Below are 25,631 nucleotides of genomic sequence, written 5' to 3'. Positions count from 1 at the left end.
GGGAACAACATCTCAACAAAGAAGCAGGAATAGCCCCCAGGTTCCACCAGGTGTGGCCCCAAAACAATAATAACAAACACATACATAACACATATCCACATGGGTTTCTTCTAATTGTTTCTTTTTAGGAGGGGGGCCACACCTGGCAGTGCTCAGGGATTAGTCATGGCTCTGCACCCAGCAATCACTTCTGGAAGGGCTTGGGGGATCTTATGTGGTGCTGGGGATTGAACACAGATCAGCCACATAAAAGGCAAGGGCAGAGCTGGAGCTATAGCACATCGAGTAGGACATTTGCCTTGCACGCTGCCAACCAGGTTCAATTCCCAGCATCCCACATGTTCCCTGAGCACCGCCAGGTGTAATTCCTGAGTGCAGAGCCAGAAGTAACCCCTGTGACCTGTGGCTGAGATCTCTAAGCCTGCTAGTATGGGGACTAGGCCTCCTCCACCCGGATCCCCAGTTTTCCAGTAGCTTGGCAGCCACACCCACAAACTGCCCCTGGCACCACATAATCTCATCAATGGCCAAGATCCAGAGACTACAAAGCTACAAAGCTCCTGGAAGAGAGAGACACTGTTTTTCCTGGAGGGCATGGCCGCAACTGAGGTACCTAAAGCAGTAAACATGTGTTTGATTTTGAAATAATTTCTTGTATTCTCTTATAGAGGGGCTTAAAGGGCCCCAGAATGAGATCAACAACCTTTACACACTTCCCTTTTATTGTGGTCAGAAGATGCTTGCTGGTTGGGGTGGGTGTATGAATAGTATCTGTAATGAACTATTGTGAAATACTTTATGAAATAAAATGTATAAAAAAATGCAAATAATAATAATAAAAGAGTAACCCTTGTGCATTTCTGGGTGTGACCCAAAAAGGAAAAAAAAAAAGGCAAATGTCTTACCTGCTGTAATATCTCTTTAGTCCCCGGTCACTCTGGTTTTTATATCTGGCTATATAACTATTTATTGACATATAATTAATATGTAGACTATACTAAATTTAAACCAGTTTAAGATGTGTCACACATGGTCTACTATATATGTATCAACTAGGAAGTGATTGCCAAAATAACATCTGTCACCTTACATTAAGATTTTTATTGTTATTATGAGAACATCTAAATGTTTTAAATCTTAAGAAACTTTGTCATTGTTATTGCTTTTCTGGGGCCACACCCAGCAATGCTCAAGATAAATAACCAGGAATTGCTATTGGTGATGCAAGGGGGACCATATGGGATGCCAAGAATCAAACCCAGGTTGGCCACATGCAAAGCAAATGCCCTCCCCGTTGTACTATGCCTTTTTAAAGATTGATAAACCAAGAAACAGTTGTCCAACAGTTAAATACATAAAGGGAGGGCCAGAGGGACCGTCCAAGGGGTTCAGGCACTTGCCTTGTATATTCCATCCCAGACACATGACTTGGATATTCTGGAGTCGGTGAGCTGGAATCTCACAGGTCCTTCCCAACATACCAGGCTCACTCTAACTCTACCCCTTGGTTCAAGTTCAAATTCAGAGACACAGGGGTAGAGGGAGGAGCTGTGTGGGGTAAGGAAAGGGGCTTGTGAAGGTTAAGAGCTCCAGAGATTGTCTTCTTTTTCTCCTTTATCTATTGCCTGTGCATCTCTTCACTTTTTTTACTTTTCTCCTAAGTTTACTTAAGTTTCTGATTTTACATGTCTCTCTCTTTTTTTATCTTAGTATCTTAGTTCCCTGTCCCAGGAAATTAGTCATTAGATTAACTTTTCCGCAGAGGAGGAAGGAGGAAGGTGTAATCTCCAAGGTCCAGTTGAAGCTTTTTTTTTTTTTTTTTTTGGTGGGGAGGCACACTCAGCAGTGCTCAGTGCTTACTGCTGGCTTTGCACTCAGGAATCACTCCTGGTGGCACTTGGGGGACCATATGGGACATCGGGGTTCAAACCTGGGTTGGCTGAATACAAGACAAGCACCCTACCCACTGTACTATCGTTCCCATCCCTCTGTTGAAGTTTGAGGGGTGTGTGTGAGTGTGTGTGTGTGTGTGTGTGTGTGTGTGTGTGTGTAACTTTACTCCTTCTCTTTACCAACCCCCATAGCACTCCAAAAATTTAGAAGTACTTTCTGGGATTAGAAAAAGCTAAAACTGGAGCCAGACCGACAGTACATTGAGGAGCTACTTACCTTGAATGTGGTCAACCCAGGTTCGATCCCCAGTACTGCATATGGTCCTTCAAGTCCTGCCAGGAGTAATTCATGAGCACAGAGCCAGGAGTAAGTCCTGAGCACCATTGAGTGTGTTCCCACTCCCCCAAAAAGAGAAAACGCCAAAACAAACTGGACTAAGGCATATAGTTGGAGGGTGTGCCAATGTCTCTCTGGGAGAAGCTGCCCCTGGAGTTCTATTCGCTCTCAGGAGCCAAAGAGGGATTTTTTTTTTTTTTTTGCTTTTTGGGTCACACCCAGCGATGCACAGGGGTCACTCCTGGCTCATGCACTCAGGAATCACCCCTGGCGGTGCTCAGGGGACCATATGGGATGCTGGCATTCGAACCCGTGTCGGCCGAGTGCAAGGCAAACGCCCTACCCGCTGTGCTATCACTCCAGCCCCCAAAGAAGGATTTTAAGAGGGATTTGTACAGACAAGGACGCCAGCCCTAGCGGGGCTTTACAGGCCAGTGGAGACTGCACAAAAGAATCCTTCTTGACTTCTAGCCCCTACACTAAAAAATCATACACCCATGTCAGGTCATCACCATCTTCTGTACATGAGATGTATATTTATTGTATGTTCCTCAAATATGCATGTTCCACATTCTCCTCCATGAATATGCATGAGTTTCCTGAAACACTACTAGAATATGTACAATCTGTGTCCTCCCTCCTCTCCCCCGCCCCCCTGCCCCATCTCCTGGGCACAACACCAGGCCCCTTACTCCTGTTTCACTAAGTAAAGCCCCACTTTTCCAGCTGTTGCTATGCTTCTTCTAGGATGACAGTACTAATAGCTTTTTTTGCTTTTGTTTCAGAACACCGCCCCCTCCACACACAGCAGTGCACAAAACCAGACCTTCATGCTTCGTCTTCATACCACGTCAGACCTAGTGAAGAAACAGGAATCACGGACAAAGTCAAAAGCCCAGGAATATTCCCAGGCAGGCACACACACTCTCTAACCTTCCTGAGGAGAACTTCAAATGGATATTGAAGAACAGAAGAGGCTTCAAACAAGGCAGGTGAAAACAGAAAACTTCAATCAGGAATGACCAAACTAGGGGCCAGAGTGATAGCGGAGCAGGTAGGGTGCTTGCCGTGCATGTAGCTAACCTGGATTCAATCCCCAGCATCCCCTATGGCCATGAGCTCTCCAGGAGTGCTCCCTGAGTGTAGAGCCAGGAATAAACCCTGAGCATAGGGCTGGAAAGATAGTACTGTGTGGGGTAAGAAATTTGCCTTGCATGCAGCCAACCCGGGTTCGATCCCTGGCATCCCATATGCCCCCCCCACCCCCTGAAGCCTGCCAGGATGATTCCTGAGTACAGAGCTAGGAGTAACCTCTAAGCACCCCTGGGTATGGCCCCAAACCAAAACTAACCAAACAAAAATCCCAAGCACTGCTAGAGGTGGCCTAACACCCAACTCCTGCCCACCTCCCTCTCAACAAAGAGAAAAGAAATCACCAAACTAGAGAACACAGTGGGGAACCAGAGACCGACAGGCAGGCTCCGCAGCACAGACCACCACAATTGAGCATTTGGAGGACCACAACCAAGAGTGGAAGCACCACAACCGTGTGTGTGTGTGTGTGTGTGTGTGTGTGTGTGTGTGTGTGTGTGTGTGTGCTGCATTCAGGTAGATAGTGATGAAGGGGCAGCCTTGATAGTTTTTACTTTGGTAATAAAACTAAGATGTGATTTAAACAAGCAGGAAAGCCAGAACCCTTTGAGCTACAAATACTGAGTTCTTTGGAGACAGAGAAAATGAAGTATCATTGAGATGCAGAAACTGAGGCACCACCCAGAGAAGAGGCCCCTCAGAAAAGGAGAAGAAACAAAAGATCAAGAAGCAAAGCCCTTCATAACAATAGGAAAACAAGGGACTAGGAGATAGTATAGTGAGTAGGGCACTTGCCTTGAATGTAATTAACCTGGGTTCGATTCCTAGCATCCCATATGGTACCCTGAGCACTGCCAGGTGTGACCCCTGAATACAGAGCCAGGAATCAGCCCTGAGCACCGTTGGGTGTGCCCCCACACCACTAAAAAAAAAAAAATAGTATGAAAACAGAGGGCTGGAGAGATAGTTCAGTTATTAGGGTCTTATCTTGCATGTAGCCGACCTGGGTTCAGTCCCTGGCACCTCCCCTGAGCCCTGCCAGGAATTTCCACCACTAGGTGTGGTCCCAAAGTCAAAAGGAAAAAACAAAAAAGAACAGGGACTGGAGTGTTAGTACAGTGGGGAGAGTGACTGCCTTCCACGCAGTGGACCCGGATTCGATCCCCGGCACTCCATATAGTACCCTGAGCTTGCTTGAGCACAGAGCCAGGAATAAGCCCTGAACACTGTTTGGTGGTGCCCCCAAACAAAACAAGAACAGGGCCAGAGAAACAGTACAGGGGGTAAGCCTTAAGGCTCCAGAGTTGTCCGTAACCTGGTTCGATCCCTCACACCACACCCTGCAACAAACCAGCCCAGGGTCATTCCTGAGCATAGAGCCAGAGATAGCCCCTGAGCACAGCTGGGTGTGGCCCAAGCCCTCCTTGCTCCCTGCCAAACAAATGAATCACTGTCACTGTCACTGTTACTGTTATCCCATTGCTCATCGATTTGCTCGAGCGGGCATCAGTAACATCTCCATCGTGAGACTTGTTACTGTTTTTGGCATATCGAATACGCCACGGGTAGCTTGCCAGGCTCTGCCGTACAGGCGAGATACTCTCAGTAGCTTGCCGGGCTCTCTGAGAGGGGTGGAGGAATTGAACCTGGGTTGGCCTCATGCAAGGCAAACGCCCTATGGCTGTGCTATCCAAAACAAAGGAAACCAAGAGTATTTAAAACTAAGAGCAGTGATGAAAAAAAAAGAAAAGAAAAGAAGAGAAAAGAAAAGAAAAGAAAAGAAAAGAAAAGAAAAGAAAAGAAAAGAAAAGAAAAGAAAGAAAACAAAAGAAAAAAAGAAAGAAAAGAAAGGGGCTGGAGCCATAGCAGGGCGGGTAGGGCATTTGCCCTGCACGTGGCCGACCGGGTTCAATTCCCAGCATCCCATATGGTCCCCTGAGCACTGCCAGGAGTAATTCCTGAGTGCAGAGCCAGGAGTAATCCCTGAGCATAGCCAGGTGTGACCCCCCCAAAAAAAGAGCAAAAAACAAAACAACAACAACAACAAAAACTAAGAGCAGTGATACTAAGAGTTCATTCTATTCATATTTTCTCATCTCAAATGTAAATGTAGAGAGGAAAAAGCCTCATCAGTACCTTTTACTTCACCCAAACCCACAGTAAACGTTTTTACCTTCTTCATCAGTTTTCTATAGAAGGCACTAAGTTTCCTTTCAGGCAGGCCTTTCAGGTATAAGATGTGTCCGGAGAAAGTAGTTGTCATTCTGGAATAACCATACTGGCGCATAGGAGACTCATCTTCTCTTCCAGATGTGATACTTGGAGACTGGCAAATAACCAAATTCACGTTAGACATCACAATGTGAGGGCAAAACTGACGCCATGACAAGCTGCAGCTAACATGAAGTCTCTGCTAGGCCTCCGTTTCTGTTTCCCCGAAGCAGGACTTGCAGTTGCTGGTAAACTCCCACATGAGTAATTTGCCAAGATAAGGCACTGGGCAGTTGGGTCTGGCTGGTCATGAATGGTCACTGTCCCCTCCCTAGAAACTGTTGCTAATCATTGCCCAAATGCCGCCCACCACTGTAATAGAGGCAATGATAAAAATAGACCAGCATATAAATTGCTTCTTAACTCTGAACCCTATAGAAACTGCATGTGATTTGGAGTCGGAGTCCTTGTCCAGACTCCACTGCATTGGATGAGACTTGGACCCAAGCTCGAGCTAGCGATGGCTTGGGCTAGTAATAAAGTTCTTTTGATTTTGCATTATCATGTGTGGACTTGGTCTCTCCGCAATTGGGGATCTGAGACTTGGGCACAACAACAAGAAATGGCTTAATAATAAAATGTATACCTCTCTATACAACATGGAAGGGACCAGTGAAAACCGAACGACTGGCTACAGTGGACAGGGTGCTTGACTTGCAAACGGCCAAGTGGAGTTTGATCCATGGTTCCGAGTCCTGCTAGGGGTGACTGCCGAGCACAGAGTCAGGAGCAAACCCTGAGCACCGGCAAGTGTGGCCCCCAAACCAAAAAAAAATCCCCCAAAATGCAAAACCGAGCAACTCCCCAAATGGGCTTAAATTTCTCCCTTAATTAATTGTAGCTGAAGGCCAAGGATGTTGGTGGGGCGGGCAGGGGGAGTCGGTTGGGGTGTTACCTGAGAGGGTGTAGCAAGGGTATAAAGGGCATGCAGGGGCCTGAGTGGTAGCACAGCAGAGCCAGGAGTGACTCTGAGTCTTGCTGGGTGTAGCCCTAAAACAAAATGCCAAGGGATGTTCAGGGATCATTCCTGACTCTACACTCAAGGTTCACTCCTAGTAAGTTCAGGGGTCTTTGTTTTGTTTTGGGGTCATACCTGGTAATGCCCAGAGGTTATTCTTGGTTCCAGCTCAGTAATAACTCCTGGCTGTGCTCGGGAGGCCATCTGGGATGCCTGGGATTGAACCCAGGTCAGCCTTTGTGCAAGGCAAACGCCCTACCTGCTGTACTGTCTCTCCAGCTCATATCATGCAGATTTTTAAGATGCTTCTTGGGTTAGATTATTATGTACATTTAAAATGTTTTTTAGGGGGCTGAAGAGATAGTACAGTAGGTAGGACCTTCTTTGCTTTGCATGAGACTGACCCAGGTTCGATCCCCAGCATCTCATATGGTCCCCCAAGTACCGCCAGGAGTACTTGCTGAGTTCATAGCCAGGAGGAACCCCTTAACATCGCTGGGTGCACCCCCACTTCCACCAAAAAAATTACTGTCTTGGTTCTTGAGCAAGAGTACAGCGGGTAGGGCTCTTGCCTTGCATGCAGCTGACTCAGGTTTGATCCCCAGTACCCCATATGGTTCCCTGAGCCCCACCAGGAATGATCCTTGAGCACAGAGCCAGAAATAAGCCCTAAGGACTGTCAGGTGTGGCCTCAAAACCAAAATAAATAAATAATAAAATTCAAAATAAAATGTTGTTTTACCACTGACAGGTGGGATCTTCAGGCACCTCCAGCCTTACAAACAAAGATTTCTTTCTACATGTAAATAAATCCTAAAGAACACCATTGGAAACCCAGCTCTCAAAGTCTGGCCTATGAAACAGTCCACACGTATGTGGAGACACATGTTTGGGGGCTGGCAAATTTTTCTTCTCTACAGGTAAGATAAGAACACTGGTCTGGGGGCTGGAGCGATAGCACAGTGGAGAGGGCATTTGCCTTGCATGCAGCCAACCTGGGTTCGATCCCCGGCATCCCATATGGTCCCCTGAGCACTGCCAGGAGTCATTCCTGAGTTCACAGCCAGGAGTAACCCCTGAGCATTGCCAGGTGTGACCCAAAAAGCCCCTTCTCCCCCCCAAAAAAAACCCCAAAACAAAACAAAACAAAACAAAAAAACACTGGTCTGGAAGTCAAAGAATTTATTTTCCTGAAACTACTTACCAAAAAATTGGCTCTGGCAAATTCCTTTGTCTCTTGGAATTTTGATTTTCTATCCTGCAAAATTCAGAGCAGAATACATATTTAAAAAGAAATACATCTTGGGCCTGGAGAGATAGCACTGGAGTTAAGTCACCTACTTTGTATGCAGGTGATCCTAGCTCGACATCCGCCAGCACCCAGTCCCTCAAACACCACTGGGAGCACCACCAGCACCCCCAACCCCAGCACAGAGTTTGGACTAGCTCCCAGCACCACCGGCTTTGCTCTGCCCTCCCCCCACCTCCATCTTAAACTTTATTGCCATTTCTAGGTGGGTTCAAGGCTGTCTACTTCCTGTCAAGGAAGTAACGCATTTACAAGTGTATCCCTATTCTTTTTAGATTCTGCTAAGCTTAGTTAAGAGTCTGGAGTTTAACAAAAATAAATGCCTTATTACAAAGCGGGGGCTGGAGCGATAGCACAGCGGGTAGGGCATTTGTCTTACACATGGCCAACCTGGTTCGATTCCTCCGTCCCTCTTGGAGAGCCCGGCAAGCTACCGAGAATATCCCGCCCGCACGGCAGAACCTGGCAAGCTCCCTGTGGCATATTCAATAAACCAAAAACAGTAACAACAAGTCTCACAATGGAGATATTACTGGTGTCCGCTCGAGCAAATCGATGGACAATGGGACAACAGTGCTACAGTGCAGTGCTATTACAAATGGGAAAACAAACAAACAAAAGTGTGGAAAGACAGTACAGCGGGTAGGGCACTGGTCTTGCACATGGCTGACCCAGGTTGGGTCCCCAGTGTCCCATATGATTCCCAAGCACTACCAGGAATGATTCCTAATTGCAGAGCCAGGCCCTGAGCATTGCCAGGTATGACCCTCAAAAAGTCTGGAGGTTAGAGTAATTCATAGGTTTGGTGTAAAGTTAACACACACTAGGGATTGGGTAGTAAAGAGGGCCTGGATGGAACAAAGGGTTGGATGTTTGTCTTGCATGCTGCAGACCTGGGTTTGATCCCAAAAGCTGATATGGTCCTCTGAGTACCATAAGGAGTAATTCCTGAGTAACCCCTGAACATTGGTTGGTGTGGTTCAAATAAAAAATAACAACAAAAAGTTACTATAGAGGGGCCAGAGCAATAGTACAGCAGATAGGGCATTTGCATTGCACTTGGCCAATCTAGGTTCGATTTGATCCCTGGCAGGAGTAATTCCTGAGCACAGAGCCAGGAGTAACCGCTAAGAATCACTGGGTATGGCCCCAAAGCAAACAATTCCCCCCGCAACCACCACCATCAAAAAATCGGGAGGGGTTAGAAAAACTGAGTCACTGAGTCAGATTTAATCTGTAAGGTCCCCATCCTACCATTTCTCAATATTAATAGAGTTCTAATATTTCTCCTGCCATTTCTACTAATCCATATACTAACAGGGATGAGAATAATAATCTGGAGTCTTTTATTTTTGACTTTTGGGTCATACCTGGCGATGCTCAGGCCTTACTCCTGGCTCTGCACTCAGGAATTACTCCTGGCAGTGTTTGTAGGACCATATGGGATGACAGAGATCTATTGGGTCAACGTCATGCAAAGCAAACACCCTATCCGCTGTACTATCACTCGACGCCTGGTCTGAAGTCTTCTGTTTATTTATTTGGTTTTGGTGTTTTGGGTCACAGCCAGCGATGCTTAGGGGTCACTCCTGGCTTTGCACTCAGGAAGGAATCATTCCTGGTGGCACTCATGGGACCACGAGATGTCGGGGATAGGGCCAGTCGCAAGCAAGGCAAATGCCCTACCCAATGTACTATCGCTCTGGCCTCCTGGCCTGAGGTCTTTTTTTTCTTTTTCTTTTTTGGGTCATACCTGGTGATGCACAGGGGCTACTCCTGGCTCTGCACTCAGGAATTACTCCTGGCGGTGCTCAGGGGACCATATGGGATGCTGGGAATCGAACCTGGGTCGGCCACGTGCAAGGCAAACGCCCTACCCGCCCTGCTATGGCTCCAGCCCCTGGCCTGATGTCTTAACCATTCCCTAATTTATCTATTCTTAGGGAATATTTTAATTTAGGAAATATGCTTTGCTATGTATGCGGGAGGTCTGTTTTCATTCCTAGCACCTCGTCTGTCCTCTGAGCAGCAAGTGGAGCAAGCACTTCCAGGTGTGGCTCAGAAGCCAAACAGAAACAATAAAATAGCTGGAAAGACCATGCAGGGCTTAGGAACTTGGTCTTATATGTGGCTGACCAAAGCTTGATCCTCCAGAACAAACCAGAGCTTCTCTTCCTTAGGGCTTTCCACGCGGCCTTGTTCTTACACCTGATTTTGGGATGAGTTTGGGATGTTTACTGATGGCCTGTTACCACACGCTTCACTCAAGGAAGCAAACCCAACTCGGTCAGAGGCCCATGTGGAGGAAATCCAGGTTTTAAGTTAGTAGGAATAACAAACTCTAGTCCACCACTCCCTTTACCCTTGTTTTCTTTCTTTTCTTACAAAAAAAAAAATATTAGCTTGAAGAGAAGAACCACCTCCAGCAATAGTAAGTGCAAACAGATTGTGTTTTAGAGGACAGTGGGGGTAGTAGGGACTGAGGCCAACTAGGACAGAGTGTGGGGTGTACCCGAAGACGGTGTGGCTCAGCCCCAGCTGACTGTAAACTTGTAGAAATATGAGTGGGCCCGGTGCAACCAAATTTTCCACTCTTTCATGAAAGCCGAAAATCCAGATCTGCATGTGAAAACTCACAATTTCCATGTGCAACTTACAGACATTAAGGATTTTTTTTTTGCAGGGCTAGAGCGATAGCACAGCAGGTAGGGCATTTGCCTTGCACGCGACTGACCAGGTTTGATTCCCAGCATCCCATCTGGTCCCCTGAGCACCGCCAGGGGTAATTCCTGAGTGCAGAGCCAGGAGTAACCCTGTACATCGCCGGGTGTGACCCAAAAAAAGAAAAAGAAAAAAAAGATCTTTTGCTCTGCCTTTAATTTTTAAGCTGAGAAATCTGGTCTTTTGGGTGGTGGTGGTTTTATTGGGGTCACACCCAGCGATGCGCAGGGGTCTCCCCTAGTACAGGGGCTCCTGGCATGACTGAAGCCCATTGAGCCATCTCTGGCCTCAGCTGCAGGAATTGTTCTATGAGAACCCACTTACATCCTTTCAGGAACGTGTCTAGTAAGAGGCAAGGTTAATTACTAGGGCCAAGTTCTGATTATTCAGTGGGTTGAGGCTTGAGCTCAAAGAAACCACAATGGTGAAACACACAAAGCCTCGAGGCAAGGCCATCTCTCTGGGCATTAGTTTCCTGCTCTCAAAGGTGGCCATACCAAAGCCATGTCTGAGTCAGCTCTGGAGCAATAAGGTCATTAACCAAAGTGCTGCCAGTGACATGCTTTAACATGCTTTGACCTGTTTTTCTCATAACAGAGCTATTTGAGCTAAGTTCTATTCAAATATGAGAGATTAGAAAAACGGAGTCAGATAGCAAACAATTACCCAATAAACACAAAGTGCTTTTCGTTTACTTTTTGGTTTAGGGGCCACACCCAGCAGTGCTTACTCCTGCCTTTGTGCTCAGGGATCATTCCTGGGGGGCTCAGGGGAAAGTATGGGGTGCCAGGGACTGGGATCGAACAAGGGTCAGTCACATGCAAGGCAAGCACCCTACCTGCGATAGACAAAGCAGGTTGGACAAAGTGCTATTTTATTTTATTTGTTTTTGCTTTTTGGGTCATACCCGGTGATGCACAGGGGTCACTCCTGGCTCTGCACTCAGGATGCTCAGGGGACCATATGGGATGCTGGGAATCGAACCTGGGTCGGCCGCGTGCAAGGCAAACTCCCTACCCGCTGTGCTATTGCTCCAGCCCACAAAGTGCTATTTTAATACTACTAACTTGCACCAGACCATATGGACTCTAGTGGAGGCCAGGCGCACCCCTTCCCCATATGCATGATATAAACTCAAACTTTTAATATTGTTTACTTCTGTTTGAAAATAAAAGGGACTTTTCTTTCCATGGGCTTTACTTAATCTTCTCAATAACTCAGAGTTTTTCGGATGAAACCTTGCGTGTAGATTCCACCAAAGCACCACTTCCAATAGACAGGGCAGAGCTGCAGGTAGAAGTCTAACAAATCACACGGATCGTTTACCTTTGGTGCTACTCACTTAAAAAGTAACAAGCAGGCTGGAGCCTGAGCTCCGTGGACTGCAGCTGGGAGCGAACAGCGCCCACACAACAGGAAGAACAACAAATAATTAAAAAGCACTACTAAATGCAGTTCCTTCTACTGTTTGAAAACAAGATATGCAAAATATCGTTCCAACATAAAATATGAAGACTATGGAGCTCTTTTACATTATTTTCACAAAGCCCAGTGTGTCTTTTACAGTAGAGCATGTCTGCAACCTAATGGGTAATGGCCACCTTCGGTGTGTCTTTAGTGTTGAAAGACAACGTCATCACGGAACCTAGGGCTTGGGTTCTCTGGTCATTTCAGATCACAAAGTTTATCTCTGGGCTCAGGCACCCCAAGGTTCTGCATTGCACCCAGGGGGTAGGGGGGAGAGGCGGTCTGTGGATGGACCCTCTGGGACCTGGTGGCCATTTTGAGGAACTCCGCTCCTCAAAAGCAGTCTTGTGTAGGTCACAGACGGGGGTGGGGGTGGGGTTTGCGCGGCGATGGCGTTGGTGGGAGCGGTAGGGACTTCCGGGGGTGGGGTGGGGCGTGGTTCCAAGGGAAAGAAAGGGTGGATTATAAACTAGCGGAAGCTAGAAAGAATAAAATTCCTGATGGACCCTGTCAATCCCGCGATCTATCTGCAAACCTAAACAATGCAGTCAGGGTTGGGCTCTTGAGGGAAGGTAAACAGAGGATGTCTTTAGGCTTTGGAGGATGGACAGTTGTCCTTATCTAAAACTGATCTTTGGAGCTATGATAGCACAGCGGGAAGGGCGTTTGCCTTGCACGCGGCCGACCCGGGTTCGATTCCCTGCATCCCAAAGGGTCCCCCGAGCACCGCCAGGAGTAATTCCTGAGTGCATGAGCCAGGAGTAACCCCGGTGCAACGCTGAGTGTGACCCAAAAAGCAAAATAAATAAATAAAATAAAACTGATCCTTGGCCGCTTCAAACCCACACGGCCACTGGGTCCTTGATTCCACAGGACAGACCAACAGTAATCATGACAGAGGTTTGGGCAAAGTTTCCCTCGCCGGTCTCTTAACAGCGCAGTTGGTCTCGTTTTTGGACGAAAGCGAGGACTTGCCAAGTCCTGCTCCCTCCACACTGGGCCCCGAGGCCCCGCGCCCCCTCGCTAGCCCTCGTCCTCGTCCGCGTTGAGGCTCGCGGCAAACTCCGTTGGGGCTGCTAAGGACCCTCTCGCGGGGCGCGGAGCTGGCTCAGGGCGTTCAACAGCGACTGCATGAGGGAGACCCCAGTTCGATGTGCCGCTCATGGACAAAAAAAAAAAAACCAAACCAAAAGAAAAAAAAAAAAGGAAAAGGTAAAAAGGCCCCTACGGATTCCTTCTTTGCCCAGTCGTGCATAGTCTTCTGGAACTTGAGGAGGCCACGGGATGGAGAACGACCCTGCACACTCTTTTGCACTCTCGGGGTCGCGTGATGCGTCCGGCGAGGCAGCCTGGACCTCAGCTCCCGCTGCCCGCGCCCTTCCGGGGATTCCGGGATCGCTAGTAAGGTCCAGGGCTTCTGCCAGCGGGGCGGGTCCAGCCAGAACTCCGACCCCTCGGGCGCGCGCCCGGGCAGGGGCCTGGAATCCCGCTGCCCGGACCGCGATCGCGGGAACACCGGCCCGGACCCGGATTCCGAGGCCGCGGGCGCCCGGCGGTTCATGCGGGAGCCCGCGCCGACTTCCGCTTCCGGCCGGTCGGGGCGCGGCGCGGCAGCTCGGCGGCGTCTCGAGCCGCTCTCGCTCCGCGTCCGTCCGTCGGGGTCGCGCTTCTGCGCCTTCCCGAGTCAGCTCCCGCCGCAGCCCGGCCCGGGGCTGACGCAGCGCCGAGTCGGCAGCCCGTGGACAAAGAAAGACTGGCGTTGGGAGCCGGAGTCATGGCAGCGACCCCCGGCAGCCCCTCGTCGCCGCCGCCCCAGGACCCGGAAGGCGCCGCGCCCGGCCCGCGCCCGGAGCGGGACCCTGAGGGCGCGCTGACCGTCCCCGGGCCGCCCAGCCCCAGCGCCGCGCCGCCCGAAGCCATCCCGCCGCCTCCCGCCGCGGCCGCAGCCGTCGGGGCCGCGCCGCGCCCCCCGCCGAACCCGCAGAGCCCCGCCGCCTCCCGCCTCGGGCCCGAGACGTTCCGCCAGCGCTTCCGCCAGTTCCGCTACCAGGACGCGGCGGGGCCGCGGGAGGCGTTCCGGCAGCTGCGGGAGCTCTCCCGCCAGTGGCTGCGGCCCGACATCCGCACCAAGGAGCAGATCGTGGAGATGCTGGTGCAGGAGCAGTTGCTCGCCATCCTGCCCGAGGCGGCGCGGGCCCGGCGGCCGCGTCGCCGCACCGACGTGCGCATCACCGGCTGAGCTTGCTGGGCCGGCGAGCTGCAGCCACCGGCGCGGGGCGCGCCGCGGGGACCGGGGGACACCGAGTTGGGGGCACCTCCTGCGCGGCGGCGTGCCCCTCCCGCAGACCCGTGACTGTCCTCGCCCCGCTTATTCCCCGAGCCCTTTTTTAGGGCGCTTTCCGGCCCGATGGCGAAACCGTTAAGAGCCCATGAGAATTAAAAAAAACCTGTTTCCTCTGCGCTTGGCTTTCGTTAGCTTTTGTGGGATTCGGTGTTGGCTCGGCCAGTGACGCCGCTACTTTCGAGAAATGTTTCTCCTCCTCGCCTCCTGGGACCCGATTTTCTTTGTGTAGCTGGAACGTGGGTACTTGAGGGTCCCAGTAGCCTTGCTTTTAAATTTGCTGACCTCCGTCTCAGCTAGAAGCTGCTGTTTTTATTCTACCTGGAAAGACACACAAGTCTGGCCGGTGTGGGTGGTTGCAGCCGGCAAAGAGCTGGTTCGTTGACTTGGCTGCTGCAGCACCAATACTGCCCTCTGCTACTGCAGCCCGCCCTGGGACGCAGCTCCAGAAAGGTCCACGGAGAAAGCTTTATTCAGACATGTTTAATACAGGTCCTTTATATAGACTTGCTTATGAGTTCTGATTTTTTTTCAAGACTCACCTCCCTGCTTTTGTTAGGCCACTAGAAGAATTTAAGTAGAATGGGTGTAAAGAAATTGATCACTTACATTGCTGGAGCTACTTATTTTTTTGGCTTTTGAGTCAGACCCAGTGGTGTTCGGGGCTTAAACTCTTGTCTCTGAGCTCAGAGATCACCGCTGATGGGCACAGGGGACCACAGAAGATAGTTATTTTAATCTCACATGCCTTCCCTCGTGTATTTTGTAGAATGTGTGTGTGTGTATATATATATATATATATGTTTTTTTTTTTTGAGACTGGAGAGTAGCGTTCAATCCCCGTCACCCCATATGATCCTCCAGGCCATGCCAGGATGATCCCTGAGCACTGCCTGGTGTGGTCCAAAACATAACGAATATATTAGTTTTTTTGCCACTCCTTACAGTAATCCAGGACTAATCCTGGCTTGGAGGATCAGTGGAACTACTTAGCAGAAACAGGGATCCAACCCTCACATTTGTGTACTTGAACATCTCAATTTTTGTGTTTGATTTTTTGTGTTTGTTCTTGGGCTACACTTGGCCATGCTCAGGAATTACTTCTGGCAGTGCTCGGGGGACCTATGGTATGTCAGGGATCAAACCTGGATCAACCACTTGCCAGGCAAGTGCTGCAGCCACACCTGGCAGTGCTCTGGCTCTTTGTTCAGGGTCTCATTGTGGGACCAATGTTTTGCCAGGAATGGAACTGGGGTGAGCCAAGATCAGTGCCTTAATCATAGCCCCTGTACAGGAAAATTCTGCCAGGAAGTCTTATTTGCCGAATCTGAGGTCCCAGACAGCAGTGAGGGCTACCTCTTTTATATAAAGAAGAAACCTGCCTTTCTTGCACTTGGTTTAACAATGCAACAAATAAGCTCTTACCACAGAGAATAAGCCAGACTGAGTTAGAGGCTGGTATGAGGCATTTTGCTTTATTAAAGTAAAACTAAAATTATGTCAGCTTAAAGACAATAAAATGAATTCAAAGTATTGCACACTTCCTTAGAATTCATTATCTTTTTAGGGGCTGGAGGGAGAGTACAGTGCGTAGGGTGCTTGTCACAACACGGCTGACCTGGGCTCAATCCCTGGCACCACATATGGTCCCCAGAGCCCACCAAGACCCATGAGCACTGCCAAGTGTGGCCCCATTCCAAAAATAAAAAAGTGGAGCCAGAGAGATAGTACAGCAGGTAGACATTTGCCTTGCATGTGACTGACCCGGGTTTGATACCCAGTACCCTGTATGGTCCCCCGAGCATGGCCAGGAATAATTTCTGAGTGAAGAGCCAGAAGGAACCCCTGAGCATCGCTGGATGTGATCCAAAAAGGAAAAAAAAGAAAAGAATTTGGTAGCTTTTGGGAGTCCACATGAGGCTCATTGCTGGGAGGGAGGGGAGAAACTACTCCAGTGGAGCTCAGAGAACCAATCTGGGCCTGAAAGCCACATCAACCTGGATTTAGAATCTTTTTTTTTTCTTTTTGGGTCACACCCAGCAATGCACTGGGGTTACTCCTGGCTCATGCACTCAGGAATTACGCCTGGCGGTGCTCGGGGGACCATATGGGATGCTGGGAATCGAACCTGAGTCGGCCACGTGCAAGGCAAATGCCCTACCTGCTGTGCTATTGCTCCAGTTCCCAGGATTTAGAATCTTGAGTTGCATCTGCCTCTCTGCAGGAGATAAATATTTATGAAGACCAGGACCAGTGTTTACCAAAGTGAGCATATGGCCCCCTCCTCCCCTCAATCCCTCAGGAGGCACAGCATGGGCTAAGCGGGGATGTTGGTTGTAGAGTCTCGTGAAACCTTAAGTGCAAATGAGGCTTTTTACTTTTTCCTGAAAAGAGGCCAAGAAGTTAAGTAAATCTGAGAACCTTTGGCTCCTAAAAGCAGTAAGGCCTTCGTTAAAAGACAATGTTTATGGAAAATTAAGTAATGCATGCTCAAAAACATAGCAATAAAAACCCTGTTTTAGGGGCTGGAGCGATAGCACAGCGGGTAGGGCGTTTGCCTTGCACGCGGCCGACCCAGGTTCGAATCCCAGCATCCCATATGGTCCCCTGAGCATCGCCAGGAGTAATTCCTGAGTGCAGAGCCAGGAGTAACCCCTGTGCATCGCCGGGTGTGACCCAAAAAGCAAAAAAAAACAAAAAAAAAAAAACCCTGTTTTATTTTTTCCAAATACAGAAGTTTGCATTTTAGCAAATATTGCTCCAAAGCAACATTTCTCTCTGTAGCGCCTCTGTCCTGTCCTAATAATGAGTAAACAGATACATATCCACAGTGCTGGCTCAGCAAAGGCCCACCATCACTTCCAATGATGACTCAAACCAAAACTTTTTGTCAAGGCAATGTTTTATAGAGGGATAGTTTTTCTCAAAAGAAAACTTAGGTAGTGTACATATTTCTAAAGGGTAACAGTAATATTCAAACAACAGTTTTCCAGTGCTCCAACTTGGGATTAATTCAACTTGACCTAGGAATTGAGGATGGAGCCCCTCAACATGGCTTTAAATTAGGGAAGCACACTGCGGTTATCAGAACTTGAAGTCTTCCCTGTACCCTTAAGGACAAAAGTCCCAATGAGTGAAATGGGATTATTTCCTTTACGAAACTTAAACAATAAATCCAACGATGGCCACTTGGCAAAGCAGGGTAATTCTCCACTTCTGCTTCCATCTTGGAAAAAGACATGAAAATTAAAATCTTAAAAGTTATAGCTTCCAGAGGTGGAGGATAAAGTGAAAATCTTAAAGTTACAGTTTCCAGAGGCAGGGGTTGTAGCTCGGTGGTAGAGCACGCACTTTGCACGTGTGAGACCCTGGGTTCCATCTCCAACACCGCCAAAAGAAAAAAAAAAAGGAGTTTGACTTCCCAAGATGTATTATTCAAATGTATTTTCAGAATAGAAGAAATTGATAATCTATAATAATCTATATTACAACAGTTATCATACCTCATAGTTGTGGCTAGAGAAAACCATCCTGTTTTCTCCCCTTTTCAAACAAGTGTCACAATTCTTTAAATGTGGCTGTCTGCTGATTAATACCATGCATAGATGCCATATACACTCCTTAAGGTTTCTTCCGACACCAGAAATACCACTGTTAGCAACAGGAAACAGCCTCTTGTAGAGGAATTGTGTCAGCTTCGTCACACATTACAGCCACATGGAGTCCCTTTGGATAAGCTACAGCAGGCTAACGTCCTAAATTCATAGTGTATCAAATGTTGAACAAATCACTAGACAGAACATTCCCTGAAACAGATCTTGGTAGAGACGCCTTGACCACAATGACCTGAGCCTTAAAGCCTTCCCATTCATCCCAAAGGTTTCTGGAGTTTCTGTCATTGCTATTGGACTATTAACTACTTGACGTTTACATAGTAAATATTTGCAGCTTATAACATTACAGATCTATAAACCCACTGGAAGTGTTAATGGACAACTGTGCTTTGATTTTTGCCTTTAATGGTAGGAATACTAAATGATGAAACAGGTCACGCCTCAAAGTATAGGACATTTTCTTGGACTCTGCCTAGTAAGGTAAAAACAATATAGCAATTACACACGGAACAGTAAAACCTGCAAGAGTAGCAAATATTGTCTCAAAAGGTAAAAAGAGGTTATACCTGGACATTAAGCAGCATAATTACCTTGTTCTCACAAAATAATACAAATAGGACAATTTAAGATGTTAAAGGACAGTAAAACCATTCTGAAAATGCAACTACTGAACATACACAGCCTTCAGGGAAGGAGAAAGCACACATATAATCTGGTTTGTTTACAATATAAAATAAGGTAATTCCCCAAACCACATTCTTGTAACAAATCTTTATAGTGAAAGAGTTCAAAAATTTGGGAAACCATTTTTGGACATTAAATAGAACCAGGAGGCTGTCACAGGGTGGGTAGAAAATGTGTCCTCGGGTACCAGACCCTGCCTGCCTCAGTTAGGAATTCCTCCTAGATGCTTTGTACAGTGAAATTCTCGTTCCTCCACAGGTGACAAGGGCTCAACTACCCCCCCAAAAAAAAAAAAAAAACCAACACACAAACCCAAAAACCCAGCCAATTCTGGGGTGAACACCTAGAGACCTTGTCCCCAGTACCATGACATGCAAAGTGAAGGAATCCTCTGGAGAAGACATCGTGGCCCTCGGAGAATAAAGCCGCAGGCTGCCCGAGGGCTGGCGAGAGGAACAGGTGCCTGCTGCCAAACCCACACCAGGTGGAAACCAAAGACTTGGTGTGTGCTCCAATCCGACAGGCAGGCCCATGAAATAATTTGCAAGCTGAATTCATGACTGCTTCCAACAACATTTTTTGGCTCTCATTCCATGCATCATCAGTGGCACGATTTCAAGTGAAGTCTGTGCAAAAAGATTCACTCTCCATTCAGGAGTGTGTGAAGAAGAGGAGGGCCCTACCAATCTCTCTGCGGCCTTCGGGGTTGGCTTTGTGATCAGAGTGCTCTCCTGTCCGGCAGCCAGCGGTCTCTCTATCCAACGTCCGACTCGTCCCCTTCCCAGATCTCTGAAGTCAGTTGGTGTCTCGTGCATTCGGCATGCTAGGTTTTATTTAAATATGCGAAGCTCCTCCTGCAGGTGCTCCAGGATTGTGCTCCCCACTAGCTGGGGACGGGGGGGTGGGGGGGCTGAGGGGGAGCGCCTCTCATGTTGAGCAGCAAAGTGCAATCTGCTGCACCTTGCCCAGGTCCGTCAGCAGTTGCTTGATGCAATGCTTGAGCTGTGGCAGCCGAGCCAGGGGTTCTGGGGGTTCCAGCTCTCCGGTGTAGTCCAGCCAGCTCTCCAACACTAGGCAGCAGAGAGAAACCTGGTAAGTCGCAACACGTAAGACCACCGAGAGAATTCCCTCAACTCTGCCCACCTGGCTCCTGAACCGGGATGAACATTTCAGGTGATCTCAACTCCCCACCTTCTCATCAAGCCTCCTAGCATAAAGCTTGCCCGACCACTTCCGAGAAGCAGAGTCCAGGACTTTCTGCAATAACAGCAGCCACTGAGCAGACGCAGCTGCTCCGCACTTGAAACGCAGGTAGTGCAATGGAGGAAGTTCAATTCTACTCAGACGGCCATGCACAGTTAGCGAGTGACTACTGAGCGCTCCAGGACCTAGAAAGGTCAAAAGGAGCACCTTTCTCTGCGCTCCTGCCCACCTTCACAAGGCTTTCTTATGTGGGAAGCCGAAAGCCTGCTGTTAAGAAAAACAAGAATCGAAAGGGACATGAGATCATCTATTTTTAAAGGTCTTCATAAAAATTTTTAGGAGTCCTGATTTATTTCCTAGCATTATGGAGGCGAGTGCAACACATGCCATGACGCCCGAGAGAGTATTAAGGGTCCAGAATCAGACCTGGGACTCCTGTAGGCAAAATAAATGCTCCACCCCTTTGCACCATCTCCCCAGCCCCCTTAGTATTAATTCATTTTTGTGTTTTGGGGGACAGAGCTGGGGACTGTCTCTGCCACTGCTGCAGCTCACAGGAGACAGAGGCTGAGTGGGTCCATCCTTTTCCTCCCAGCCCTCAGTGCACCTGGGATAATTTCAGCCCTCACAAAGGTGGAAAGAGGGGGCAGGAGGGAGCTGGCAAAGTGCCCCACTCCCGTGCGGTTGCACAGAGCTCCTCCCTTCTTCCAGATCCCCACAAGCACAGAATCTGGGGGAAAAAAAAAAAGTAAATACTCTCTCAGAGCTAAGCTTAAGAATCAGAAGTAAGGGATTCAGTCACTGAACAGAGATTAGTGGCCTCCAGAGCAGGGAAAACCCCAGTGACCAGTTTCATTACATCTTTAAAAAAAAATTAAATTCCAAGGGCCAGAGATAATATGGAGTGCCTGCCTTACATGCGGTTCAATCCCCAGAACTTTATGTAGTCCCTTGAACATCATCCCAAAGAAATAAAACTAAATTCCTTAGAAGGAAACACCAAGGGCGAACAAATGGAGTGAAGGTCAAGGTCAGTTCCAACAGAGAGCGCGAGGAGAAGAGATACTGTCAGTCATCCGCCCTGGGGAAATGATTCTCTGATGGCCAGCATTAACAGGCTCAGGCCCGGGCCCAGGCTCTGAGATGGCTGACAGAGGCAGGTATGGGAAAGAGTGGAGTGTGGGCAAAGAATGCTTTGTTTTCAGGTGTGGAGCGGTAAATCGGTTCGGGGGCTACTCCCAGTTCGCTGCTGGAGAGGGAGGTGTGCAAAGCAACCTCCCAGCGGGTGCCGAGTGCTGCCAACGGGCTGGGGGTGTGGGGGGGAGGTGCCCTACCATCCAGTTCCTTCTCGATGGAGTCCATCCTGTGTGTGACTTCATCCTGAAGTGACTCCACGTGGGTCAGCAGGTTGAACTGCCACTGGTGCTGGGAGCTCCGCAGCCCCTCCCCGCCTCTGTCCAGCAGCTTCCGGGCAGGGGCTTCCTCCGGGAGGGCCTTCTTGGAGGTGTAGTCCCTCACCTGGGGAGGCAATGGCACTTCAGTCAGGAGGCACGGACAATTCCCCAAACTTGCTCCAACTGGTCAGTGTGTGCCGGCACCGGGAAGAAACAGCCTTAGTTCCAACTCCCTAGGTCCCTGACTTCTCGCTCCTCCTCCTCTCTCAGCGCCAGGGGAGACGCACCTGTAGCTCCAATGCAACCACCTGACTGTAGGCTGAGCGGCCCAGTGCTGGGGGCTGACGTAAGCTTCACAGCACGGGTTCCAGAGCCTGATGCTTAGCAGGTGCGAATTACACAAATGAGTTATGTGGGGCAGGGGCCAAACCCAGTGATGCTTGGCCTGGCAACAGAGGCAGAAGAGTTCCAGACTCGAGATGGGAATACAGTGCTTGGGGCCACTAGGGTTATACACATCTGGTGGTGCTTAGGGGAGGGACTTTTTTTCTTTTTTTTTCTTTTTCTTTTTTTTTTTTAATTTATTTTATTGAATCACCAAGTGGAAAGTTACAAAGTTCTCAGGCTTATATCTCAGTTATACAATGCTCAAACACCCATCCCTTCACCAGTGCCCATATTCCACCACCAATAAACACAAACAAAAACAAACAAACAAAAACGTATACATCCCACACCTCACCCCCCAACCCCCCACCCCGTGCGTGAGTGATAATTTCACTTCCTTTTCTCTTTACCTTGATTACATTCCAGATTTCAACACACAACTCACTATTGTTGTTAGAGTTTCAAAACAGACTCACTATTTTTGTTGGAATTTATCCCCCAAGAATACAGCTCTATTAACAAGGAAATATTTGATAATAAGTTTTCACTGATGAGAATGAAGAGATAAAGTGTTGCGCGGCTGCGGTAGTGGCCGCGCGGTTTACAATTTCTGTATTATAGTAATTAAGTCCGCGGAGATTTAAGTTGGAAAATGAATCATTTCCCTTCCTGGAACAGCATGTAGCAAAAGCTTAGTTCACAGTCTCCATACATGGGTGCAAGCACTTGCTGGAACCCCAAATCCTAAAGCTGTCTCTGGTTCCCGCTCGTTCCACATCCACCGGCTGTGCAGAGGCATGGGCACCCGGGCCAAAACTCGGCCGGAGCCGAGCACGGCCCCGGCTGGGGCAGGGGAGGGGCTTTATGTGGTGCCAGCTATCAAACTCTGATCTGCACACATGCTAGGCATACCACTTTGAGCTATCTCCTTAGTCCCCAAACTAGTTTTTTTTTTCCCCCTTTTTGGGTCACACCTGGCGGTGCACAAGGGTTACTCCTGGCTCTGCACTCAGGAATTACTCCTGGCGGTGCTCAGGGGACCTTATGGGATGCTGGGAATCGAACTCAGTTCGGCCGCGTGCAAGGCAAACGCCCTACCCGCTGTGTTATCGCTCCAGCCCCCCCTCCAAACTAGTTTTAAACATTAGCTTAAGATATTTCATTTTGCTAAATGTGGCCTGGAGAGACAGTACAAAGGTTTTTTTGGGTTTTTTTGGTTTGTTTTTTGGGGGGTCATACCCAATGATGCTCAGGGGTTACTCCTGGCTCTACATTCAGGAACTACTCCTGGCACCATATGGGTGCCATCAGGGGACCTTATGGGATGCCGGGGATTGAATCCTCGTCGGCTGCATGCAAGGCAAACACCCTCCCTGCTGTAGGCTCTGGCTCCTAGTATTATTTTTTTGGTCTTTGGGTCACAACTGGTGGTGTTCAGGTGAACATGCAAGGTGCCAGGAATTGAACCTGGATCAGCTGAGCATAAGGCAAGTGCCCTATCTGCTCTGGCCCAAGATAATTTTTGTTTTGCGTTGTTTATGGGTCATACCCAGTGGTGCTCAGGGCTTACTCCTGGCTCTGGCCTCAGGGATCAGTCCTGATGGGGCTCAGGGGACCCTATGGGGTACCAGGGAGTGAACCTGGGTCAGCCATGTGCAAGACAAATGCCTTTCCTGGTGTACAAGTGCTCTAGCCTCCAGTAAATAGACTTTAAAGGTCCTCTGTCCTTTTCCCTGGTTTGGGGCCATGTGGAGTAGTACTAAGGATTGCTCCTGAAAGTGCTGTGGAGACCAGGAGATGCTGAGGATCGAACCCTCGGGCACCCCAACTCCACTGCATGCCTTTACCCCTTGAGATATTTTTCTGGTCCTTACTTTATTCATTTACTTTTCTTACCTTGGGCTTGGGGGGCATACCCAGTAGTACTCAGTGGCTGTCCTGGTTCTGTGCTCAGGAGTGACTCCTGGGGGTGTTCAGATCATTATCTGGTGCTGGGGACGGAACTTAGGCTGGCCTCCTGCAAGGCAAGTGCCTTACCTCCTGTACTATCTCTCGGCCCCTCTCGTTATCCCCAACCGTAAGAGGTTGTTGAGGATGAAAGAACAGGCTGACAGGAACACGCCGAGCCAGCTTAGCCAGCTTGCCATCGATGAAAGGGCATCTTTATTCCTGGTTTTCTGTTAATGGCCAGGTGCACTGTTAGGCGACTGACCTCGCAGTAGGGCCACAACCCTTTCCTGGGGCTGTGGCGTCCACCTTTCACTCAGCTGAAATAAAACTGATTCTAGGGCCACAGAGAGTGCAGCGCCAAGGATACTGGCCTTGCTCACAGCAGACCTGGGTTCCATTCCGGCACCCCATACGGCCCCTTATGCTCTGCCAGGAGAGCCCCTGAGCACAGAGCCAAAAGTAAGCTCTGAGCACCGCCAGGTATGGCCCCCAAAACAAACTGATCTTAGCTAATATTTATTTAGGACTGTGTGAACAGTAACCTGCTGAGAACCTCTCTAGCACACTACACGGTCACGCAGCTGGCCCGGACACAGCCACTGTCCAGAGGCGGGGAGGAGGACTTACATGAGGAGAAGACACCCGCTCAGAGAACACTACACGGGCACGGTGTCTGGTCTTGCAAAGACCCAGTAGGTGACCCAGTTCACCCCCCAGCACTGCAGATGGTCCCTTGACCACCGCCAGGAGTAACTCTTGAGCAAAGTCGAGAAAGCTGTGAGCACTTCTGGGTGTGGCACAAAAACAAAACCAAAAAAAGACAGTATAAGCAGGCGGCTGTGTCTGTCTAGAAATTGGGTCTTGTCTCCAAAGACTGTCATTCCCAGCCTCGCTCAGCACTGGATAAACGAGGCATAGGCCAAGGAGGTTCTATTTCACAGGCTCCCGCTGAGCATCAGGAAGCAACGGATATAATGCTGCTGACCCACCCGCAGGATATGGTCCACGGGAAAAGGAAGAACAAGGGCGGAGTTCTTGAATCACATGGCGCCTCAGTGATAACGGGGGCCAAGCAGACAGAGACACCGAGGCAAGGAGGATGGCATAAGGAGGTTCCACAAGGCAGTGACCTGAATAACAAGCCCCCTACAGGTAGCAAGCACTGGGTAGTGAAGGGCTGTTGTCCCGTCAGGGCGGTGAACTGGAGTGTCGGAATAAAGACACAAGACACACTCTTTTTTTTTTTTTTGGTTTTTGGGTCACACCTGGTGATGTACAGGGGCTACTCCCGGCTCATGCACCCAGGAATTACTCCTGGGTGCTCAGGGGACCATATGGGATGCTGGGAATCGAACCCGGGTCGGCCGCGTGCAAGGCAAACGCCCCACCCGCTATGCTATCACTCCAGCCCTAAAGCCACATTCTTGCTTCAGGTTAACAACAGGCACCAAGGGGCAATTATAAAATTCAAGGAAAAATTCATTTTCCTCAGTTTCACTTTTCTTTTAGGTTGTTACTCCCCCCCCCCCTTTCCAGGTCACACCTGGCGATGCTCAGGGGTTACTCCTAGCTCTGCATTCAGGAATTACTCCTGGCAGTGCTGGGGGACCATATAGGATGCTGGGACTAGAACACGGGTTGGCCATGTGCAAGGCAAACACCCTACCCAGCTGTTACTGTTTGGGGGCCACACCCACCAGTGCTCAGGGCTGGCTACTACAAGCATCCTATCCGCTGTGCTCTCTCCACCCTCGGTTCCTTCTGCTGGTTAAGCACCAACCAACAGTCCTGGCTACCCCTTTCTCCTCCCAACCATATCAGATTGTTATTTTGTGGTTGTTTCCTAAAACCAATAATCTTTGTTCACAAGAGGCTTTGTTTACACCCATGTTAGCACTCAGAACACCTCCGATAAGCAGACTTAAATTCAGGCAGCTTTAGAGCAGCTAGCGCTCAAAGGCCGCCAACCCCCAGGAGGAGCAGCTAGGAACACTGAGTGAGGCACAAGAGA

At 49.1% G+C, this 25,631-nt stretch overlaps 3 protein-coding genes across 5 annotated transcripts in view; 1 reads left to right on the top strand and 2 right to left on the bottom strand.

The window, feature by feature from the left end:
- Window positions 1-14,773, bottom strand: part of CNBD2 (cyclic nucleotide binding domain containing 2) — a 63,745-nt gene extending 48,972 nt beyond the window's left edge. The window contains exons 1-3 of the mRNA XM_055137632.1: window positions 14,710-14,773; window positions 7,755-7,808; window positions 5,495-5,647 (exon numbers count right to left, since the gene is read on the bottom strand). Coding sequence (XP_054993607.1) covers window positions 5,495-5,608 — 114 coding nt within the window. The 5' untranslated portion in view covers window positions 5,609-5,647; window positions 7,755-7,808; window positions 14,710-14,773. The remainder of the gene's footprint in view (window positions 1-5,494; window positions 5,648-7,754; window positions 7,809-14,709) is intronic.
- Window positions 13,617-14,506, top strand: SCAND1 (SCAN domain containing 1). Its single transcript, XM_055137633.1, has one exon. The coding sequence runs from the start codon at window positions 13,822-13,824 to the stop codon at window positions 14,284-14,286; it is 465 nt and encodes a 154-aa protein (XP_054993608.1). The 5' UTR covers window positions 13,617-13,821; the 3' UTR covers window positions 14,287-14,506.
- A 1,063-nt stretch (window positions 14,774-15,836) lies between the features above and the next one.
- Window positions 15,837-25,631, bottom strand: part of PHF20 (PHD finger protein 20) — a 120,566-nt gene continuing 110,771 nt past the window's right edge. For all 3 annotated transcript variants that reach the window (XM_055137629.1, XM_055137630.1, XM_055137631.1), the window contains 2 exons: window positions 21,224-21,407; window positions 15,837-19,756 (listed from right to left, as the gene is read on the bottom strand). In XM_055137629.1, the coding sequence (XP_054993604.1) occupies window positions 19,614-19,756; window positions 21,224-21,407 (327 nt within the window). In that variant the 3' untranslated portion in view covers window positions 15,837-19,613. The remainder of the gene's footprint in view (window positions 19,757-21,223; window positions 21,408-25,631) is intronic.

Source organism: Sorex araneus, chromosome 5 (genome assembly GCF_027595985.1).
Source record: "Sorex araneus isolate mSorAra2 chromosome 5, mSorAra2.pri, whole genome shotgun sequence".
NCBI lineage: Eukaryota > Metazoa > Chordata > Mammalia > Eulipotyphla > Soricidae > Sorex > Sorex araneus.
Note: the sequence above shows the minus strand (reverse complement) of the source record. Positions and strands in the feature narration are given on the sequence as shown.

What these genes read in the sequence shown, in the direction of transcription:
- SCAND1 (XM_055137633.1), top strand. Translation starts at nt 13,822, where the DNA reads ATGGCAGCGACCCCCGGCAGCCCCTCGTCGCCGCCGCCCCAGGACCCG.